Consider the following 7868-nt stretch of genomic DNA (forward strand, 5'->3'; position numbering starts at 1 on the left):
CAGAACCTGGTTCCAGCTCCCGACCCAGCAGAACCTGGGTCCAGCAGCAGAACTCTCAGTGGGTTGCCACTAACAGGAGAGATGTCATATAAGAGCCTGAATATTGGGAGGAGCTTGTTGCTGTGAAACCTTCTAAAATCGGACAGAAACTTTGTTCTGGTCCACTCTGATGTCCCGTCTGTTGTTGTTCGGTGTTTTGCTGCCATGCAGGCTCAACTTCACAAACTCGTGTATCTCCAGACTGTTAGGATGACCGTGTCTGTCTCTTCTTATGTCTGTTCTTTCTTCCTTTATTTTTTTTTATCTTTTTGCCTTGTTGTTAACAAAAATAAAGTTAAAAAAAAAAAAACGCCAGACTCAGCTACACACAGAAAATCCAGGCCATAAGACGAATGTCCTGGAAAGTCCTGGGAAGTCCTGGGAAGATTGCAGCTGTCTTAAGTATTTTCCTTTAGTGAATAATCTTTCTGTCTATAAAATGATGGAGTCAAATAGTTTGGAAATGACCTTTGACCCTTCCCAGATTGATAAGCAGCAGCTGCTTCTTTAAGCTCATTGCTGATGTCTTTCCATCTTGGCTTTGTGTGAACACACACCTGTATGCTCCAGAGAAGAAAACCTCCTGATGATCAGTTCATTAAGACATCTGACCGTGGAAACAGTTCCTCACTCACAGATCACTAACATTTTTCTTTGTTAAATAAACAAATTGGTGGAATCTGTTGTATGTTTGTTCACTTGAGGTTAGACTGGAATCATTTTAGAACCTGGTATAGATAAGGTCAGTTTGATTAAAAGTGAAAGAGATGGACTTTCTGTCTCTCTGCACTGTAAACAGTCAGACAGGTGAGCAGACAGGTGTACCTCAGAGCGTGGATACAGTAAACAGCTCTCGGCATGTTCTTCTTGTCGTACACATCTGTAGTTTCAGGATGGAAGATCTAATATCAGAAACACCAAAGATAACAATGTTGGACTCATGTTGGATCAGGTGATCAATGCGTGATTCAGTACAGAGTTTACCGACCGTGGGCAGGCCCAGTGAAGTCATGGCGTTCCTCCAGTGGTTGATGTTGTCCGTATGACGAAACTGAAGACCCACGGCCTAAACAGATCAAAATACAGCTGATTACTGACACCTGATCGATTCAAGGTTTCAAAAATTTCATCTGTTCAATTAAGATTTTTTTGTCAGAACCAACGACTAGTTTTCTGAAACAGTACTTTAGGTTTCATTTGACCTTGTATCTGAGCAGCTCAGGGTCGTAGATCTTCTTCAGGGGGACGGCAGTTGGAGCGAAGTGATGACCCAGTTTGGCCAGAAGGACTCCATTCCTCAGTGCCTCCTCCAGTTCTGTGGGGGCAGGAAGCTCCAGCCCCAGACATGCCTCCATCCACCTGAACCACAGAGAGTCAGCAGGGGGTGGGGAAGGGGTACTCTAGAAAGAAGCTTGTCCATATTTCCTTACATACATGTATGGAAGCTAAGCTATATAGCTTCCATATATGCTCCTTATTGCTTTTAGGTATGTCAAGAAGTCAGTTGGGATACTTAGCAGTGATGTGAATGTATCTTTGTTACTTAGCCTTGGCAAGGGGTGAAGGTCACAATCTTACTTCTCAGGTCAGCTGCACTCATATTCAGTTCCTCAGGAACCAAATTAATGGAGTTTGGTACCCAGTTTGGCTGGTATCTATGTTTTCAAATAGCCAATCTCTAGGCTTGCTCATACAGTAGCATTCCAACAGTTTTCCTTGTCCATGAATGTTTTCCAGTTTCAGTAGCTCAGAATGTCCTGGTTCCCTAAAATCTGACGTGGACCTTGTTAACTTGGGTGACGTCTGAGCTGGCATGGCATCATTTCTATGCATCTCGTTCATAGCACTGTTGCCTCACAGCAAGAAGGTCCTGGGTTCAAGCCCCGGGTTGGACCTGGGGTCTCTCTGTGTGGAGTTTGCATGTTCTCCTCATGTTTGAGTGGGTTTTCTTCGGGTGCTCCGGTTTCCTACCACAGGCTGGAAACATGCATGTTAGGCTGCCTTCAAGCCCAGAAAAGGCCCAGGCCTCCCTTAAAAAAGAGATCTGTAATCTCAGTGGGACTTGCATGGTTAAATAAAGGTTAATAAATAAATTATGTAACCGAACCCCTGATCTTCCTATACCAAAGTCGTGTGACTTAAGCTTTATGCCAACTTCTGCGCTGCATGGGTCTGAACCCCCTGAGCCAGATGATTGCAAAGAGTGACTATGGATGCTGGTTCCAAAGTGGAACAGTCATCAGCCACCTCCTCTACATGGATGACATCAAGCTGTATGCCAAGAGTGAACGAGACATCGACTCACTGATCCACCTCACCAGGATATACAGCAAAGACCTTGGTATGTCATTTGGACTTGATAAGTGCAGCTGAATGGTGTCCAAGAGAGGAAAGGTGATCACAGCTGAAGGGACTGAACTACCTGAAGGCAACACTGCAGATGTCCAGGACAGCTACCAGTACCTTGGTATCCTGCAGATAAATGGCAACCAGGATGAAGCTGCAAGGAAGTCAGCCACAACCAAAGACCTACAGAGAGTCAGGCAGGTCCTGAAGAGCCGGCTGAATGGGAAGAACAAAGTCCAGTCCACCAACACATACTGGTGTCAGTCAGATACCCTGCCGGTATAAGAACCTGACCAAAGGAGGAGATAGAAGCCTCTGTCATCAAGACACAAAGCTCCTCACAATGCACGGAGGGTTTCACCCTGAGACTGAACATTAAGAGAGAGGCAACACCAAGAAATCCAGTTCTGGTTCTGGTCACTGACCTTTTAGCCTCCTCTAGTCTGCACAGGTACTGATAGGCCACGTTCTGGACCCTCTGCTCGTCCATCTGCTCAGCTGTGAGACGCTCGTCTGGAGAATACACACAAAGTACACACAATACACCACCAGTATACATCCAAGTACACAAAATACACAACATTAAACAACAGACAAGGTACACACGACACACAAACAATACACACAAAGTAAACAAACACACAACGTTAAACAATATAAACACCATATATCAATCAGTAATCAGGTGAACACATGAATTAGAAACAAACCCAGTTTACAGCTGTGAATGAACACATGAATCAGAAATAACCCAGTTTGCAGCTGTGAATGAACACATGAATCAGAAATAACCCAGTTTGCAGCTGTGAATGAACACATGAATCAGAAATAACCCAGTTTGCAGCTGTGAATGAACACATGAATCAGAAATAACCCAGTTTGCAGCTGTGAATGAACACATGAATCAGAAATAACCCAGTTTGCAGCTGTGAATGAACACATGAATCAGAAATAACCCAGTTTGCAGCTGTGAATGAACACATGAATCAGAAATAACCCAGTTTGCAGCTGTGAATGAACACATGAATCAGAAATAAATTTTGACTCACAGCGATTTTGCGCGACTGAATCCGACATCTTGTTTCTCTGTCTCTCTCGCGGGTTTAATAAACAATTCTTTTCTTCTCGAAGGTTAAAACTAATGTTTAAAGTATCCGAAACTTTAATTCGCGAGAGAAAAGTAGAAAAATAAAGTTTAAACGAGAGTTCGCTTCATCCCAAACTTTCCTCCGCTTCCAAATGTTTCCTGTTTAAAATTTGAAAGCTCCCGCTGCTCTCTGATTGGTTGAAACGGCTCCAGCTGCTCTCTGATTGGCTGAATTGGCAGCAACTTTTTCTATTGGCCAGAACGTCGCCGCGTTGGGTTCTGGTCTGTGTAGTTCGTTTTTGTTCAAGTTAAACTGTTCGTAAAGCCACTCAGCACAATATAAACATATTCAAAATAAGTTTAATGAACAGGATGTTTCTCACGCTAATTATTAATTTAATTTATTTACAAGAGCTCTTCGTGTTACCATAGCAACCAAGTTAAACTAACAAAGCTAGTACAGTGTTAGCTAGGCGTTAGTTAACGCCATCAGGTCGGCAGGTAAACACGGAGCAGCTTCTCACCTGGACCAGGTGAGTATGTTTAAACCAGCTGACCATCAGTAGGTTATAGCCTGGTTATCAGATGGTTATCTGCTCGTTAGCAGCTGGTTTTCAGCTGTAGGGTCTGTATGAACAGACAGGGAGCTTACTTCTCTGTCTTTGTTTATTTTATTTTAATTTATTTCCAGTCTATTTGACAGTAAAAACGTAAAAAAGTGTAAAAATAAGAGACTTTGCATGATCAATTTAATGATCATGTTGTTTTTTTTAAAGAACATTATTAATAAACACACTTTTATTGTAGCCAGTCTAAGGCACACCTGTGCAACAATCCTACTGTCTAATCAGCATCTTGATATGCCACCTGCAAGGAGGATGGATGTCTCAGCAAAGGACAAGTGCTCACTAACACAGATTTACACAAATTTCTTAACAATATCTGAGAGAAAAACGCCTATTGTGTACATAGAAAAAGCCTTGGATCTTTGAGTTCAGCTCATGAAAAATGGGAGTAAAAACAAAAAGATTGCGTTTATATTTTTGTTCAGTATATGTCATATTATGTGAGTGTGTAGACCAGCTCAGTGAGGTGGTTTTGTACGTATTTAACCCGAGCCTCTCTCTGGAGAAAGTCCTGGCCTTGTGGAAGACTTCCTGTGTTGTGCCTGTCGCCCTGACCTCTCACCCCATGGAGACCATCATCCTCAGCCACCTCCACACCCAGATGGGTGTTTTACCCCAAGTAATGCTGACCGAGAGGCTTATTACAGAATACTCCTGTCTCTTGTTGTCACAAAATGCTTGATATATGTTTATTTCAGTAAAATGAGGATTTTTCTGAACACTTACGGACTGATGACACAGCATACAGCAGCACAAAGTGTTGACTATGTGTGGCTTCAACATGTAAACAGTACAGAGTGACACACATAGCTCTTAACAAAATGGCAGCCAGAAATCTTGTCTAGCCTCATCGGTGGCCATTCAGGTATTTCTTTAGTTCAGTAAGTGCAGAAATGATCCTTCAGGTAAAAACTGGGAACCTTTGATTGATTTAAAGGTGTAAAATCCTCTCTGACAACTTATTGTACTTTAATAACTGGAGACAGATGGACTGAACAGAGGTCCGGTGGTCCACACCAGGAGGATTTCTGTGGGCTCTTTCTCCCCTTGGTCCAGACACTTGCTGTTATATTACCTGTTGGTTCTGTGAAGCTGGTTCTGTTCCAGAACATGAAGGTCCAGAATAAGTAGCTTAAAGGTACCAGCTGGTCCAAAACCAGACTGACTCTGCTCGGAGTTGATCAACTTGAGTGTGACCTGTCCCTGTCTGTCTCTGTGGACTCCATCCAGGTGAGTTCACCTGCTGCAGATCCAACATGGCCTCCGATGCATCTCCTCCAGGTGAGGGACAGGTGAGGAGGAGGAAGAAAAGAATGAATGTGCAGAAGACAACAGAGGACATTGAAGATTTAACGTCTGCAGGACACAGAGCTCTGCAAGATGGACGACTGCAAGAAGCTGTGAGCTGCTTCAAACATGCTGTGAAGGCTGCAGCACAGGTGAGAGGGACTGTTATAATCCGTGGTGATTTCCTGTTTCTCCTGTCTTTCACCATTGTCCTGCTCCTCATTACTCACCTGTCCCTTGTTGACCAGTCAGCTCAGCTGCACTCACTTCCTGTGTTTACACTCCTAGTTCTCACTTCGTCATCAGTCTGCTGCAGCAGCCATACTGTTTGGTTACCTGCCTGTGTATGCCTCACTGATAGCTCTCTTTTGTATTTATTTGCTGTTCTCTCTGTTTATCCTTGTTGGTAAATTCATATTTTGCTCTTTTTTGTTCATTCTTGGGTCTTTCTGTTTCTGATCCCTGATAGAGACAGGTGAGAGGGGCAGGTCAGATGTGTCAGAGTCACGCTACACGTTAGACAGTTACAGTAAATACTACATTTCCCATCATGCTTTGCTGTCTTCAGCTCGAGGACTCCCGGGTCCTACGGGCCTGCTCCTTTAACCTCGGAGCAGCCTATGTGGAAGCAGGGCGACCTCAGAAAGGATTAGACTTCCTTCAACAGGCTCAGCCCGGTCCAAAGGCCAACCGGCTCCCGGACCTTCAGTTCAACCTGGCGTTGGCCTACAATGCTCTGGGACAAAGTCAAGAAGCCGCCACCTGCTTCCTCCAGGCCGCTCAGCTCTACAGGTCTCAAGGGGATGGAAGAAGTGAGGGGGACGCCTGCATGGAGATGGCCCGCTGCTACAGCAGAACAAAGGTCAGAAGCACAACTAGAACCTGATTCCGAGTCAGAACCTGTCCTAAACCCAAGAACCCAAACTTCCCATCACTCAGAAAGAGTGTAGTACAGGTGTGACATGTGTTCTGTTTTACAGGACTGGTCTTTGGCGGTTCAGGGTTTCCTGCGAGCTGCAGAAAGTTACAGATTGGCTGCCATTTTAGATTCTGCAGCCATTGCCTTGAAAGAAGCCGCAAGTCACATGGTCCAATCAGATCAGCTCAGTCAAAATGACATCACAGATGTTCTGGCAGACTGTCTGAGTTTGACGGACAGCATCACTGACCAAAGGATTCTGGGTAATCACCTTTTATCGGCACAATTATTGATGATTGAACTAATTGATTGACCCCTCCTCTCATGTGGTCCAGGTGAGCTGTACCTGTCTGTGGGTGTTTCTTACTGCCAGCTCAGGTGTTTTCAGGAGGCAGTGCCATGTTTTCAGCGGGCTTTGGACCTCACGTCTCAGTGGCCCCTCCTGCTGGCCAAAGTTCTGCACAACCTGGGAGCCGCCCTGAACTCTCTGGGCCGATTCAGCCCTGCTGTGGGCTACCACAGGCATGCTGCCAGACTGTACGGTGAGTAAACACACCTGGAGGTCACCTGGGAAAAAAGTCAATGATCTTAAGATGGATATGTTTAATTTTTAGGAAAAATGGATTTCTTAGATATTATTAAAGAAAAACAGCTGATTGATAATATAGATTATATGGTTAAAAAATGTTACGTGTAAGCAGGTGTCTAAACAGGTAAAACTAGTTGGAAACAGTTGAAACAAACATTCAGATTCATTGACAATTAAAGAGAAGCTTCGAGGAAGAGCGTATGTTCAAACTAAAAATAAGACAGATGAGCAGGCGAATGTACCTGAGCAGAGGATGATTTTGTAACATACAGGTGTGTGTACCTGCAGGCTCTCTGGGTTGCCGTGGTGATCAGTCTCGGTGTTTCAGTAACTTGGCATTTGCCTGTAATGAGCTGGGTGATGAAGAGGAAGCTGTAGAGAACTTCATCATTGCCCTGCAGGGATTCAAAGACACAGGTACCTGTGTCACCTGTCTGTCTTCACCTGTCTGTGTGTATCACCTGTCTGTCTGTGTGTGTCACCCGTCTGTCTTCACCTGTGTGTCAACAGAAGATCACCTGGCTCAAGTTCAGGTGTGTGAGTCCCTGGCTGAGTGTTACCTGAGGCAGAAGAAGCAGCACAAAGCTGTTCAGCTCTACAAACAAGCTCTAAGTACTCTCTCTCACTGCCAGGTAACACACCTGGACGATAGAGCCAGAAGGGTGTTCGCTCAGGGAACAGACACCTTATCATTTGTCATTGAGTCAGTGATAAATCTAACATATGTTTGTAAACTGAATCAGTCAAATGTGAGCATTTGACTGATTCACTCCAACCAATCAGCTGTTAGATCAGAGCTCACGTCTCTCCAACCAATCAGCTGTTAGATCAGAGCTCACGTCACTCCAACCAATCAGCTGTTAGATCAGAGCTCACGTCTCTCCAACCAATCAGCTGTTAGATCAGAGCTCACGTCTCTCCAACCAATCAGCTGTTAGATCAGAGCTCACGTCTCTCCAACCAATCAGCTGTTAG

General features: G+C 44.5%; 2 protein-coding genes across 5 annotated transcripts in view; one reads left to right on the forward strand and one right to left on the reverse strand.

The window, feature by feature from the left end:
• Positions 1–791: 791 nt before the first annotated feature.
• LOC108250189 (ras GTPase-activating-like protein IQGAP3) lies at positions 792–3626 on the reverse strand. Its single transcript, XM_017439947.2, has 5 exons — positions 3435–3626; positions 2811–2898; positions 1242–1398; positions 1028–1105; positions 792–941 (listed from the first exon to the last, which is right to left on the reverse strand). The coding sequence occupies exons 1-5, from the start codon at positions 3460–3462 to the stop codon at positions 792–794; spliced, it is 501 nt and encodes a 166-aa protein (XP_017295436.1). The 5' UTR covers positions 3463–3626.
• A 171-nt stretch (positions 3627–3797) lies between these two features.
• The window catches only part of LOC108250190 (tetratricopeptide repeat protein 24), an 11214-nt gene continuing 7143 nt past the window's right edge, over positions 3798–7868 (forward strand). For 3 of the 4 annotated variants that reach the window (XM_037978165.1, XM_037978168.1, XM_037978167.1), the window contains exons 1-7: positions 3798–4005; positions 5329–5537; positions 5954–6247; positions 6366–6567; positions 6640–6846; positions 7182–7310; positions 7404–7525. In XM_037978165.1, coding sequence (XP_037834093.1) covers positions 5355–5537; positions 5954–6247; positions 6366–6567; positions 6640–6846; positions 7182–7310; positions 7404–7525 — 1137 coding nt within the window. In that variant the 5' untranslated portion in view covers positions 3798–4005; positions 5329–5354. Of the gene's footprint in view, positions 4006–4370; positions 5237–5328; positions 5538–5953; positions 6248–6365; positions 6568–6639; positions 6847–7181; positions 7311–7403; positions 7526–7868 lie in introns of those variants that run through there. The other variant, XM_037978166.1, reaches the window with a different exon arrangement.

This window comes from Kryptolebias marmoratus, linkage group LG11 (assembly GCF_001649575.2).
Source record: "Kryptolebias marmoratus isolate JLee-2015 linkage group LG11, ASM164957v2, whole genome shotgun sequence".
Classification (NCBI taxonomy): Eukaryota; Metazoa; Chordata; class Actinopteri; order Cyprinodontiformes; family Rivulidae; genus Kryptolebias; species Kryptolebias marmoratus.

Bases quoted from the DNA above. Each gene is read 5' to 3' on its own strand.
- LOC108250189 (XM_017439947.2), bottom strand. From the start codon at position 3,462: ATGTCGGATTCAGTCGCGCAAAATCGCT. The intron at 1,399-2,810 runs GTCAGTGACCAG...TCTGTGGTTCAG, and splicing joins AGACTAGAGGAGGCTAAAAG to GTGGATGGAGGCATGTCTGG. The intron at 942-1,027 runs GTCGGTAAACTC...TTCTGATATTAG, and splicing joins CTTCACTGGGCCTGCCCACG to ATCTTCCATCCTGAAACTAC.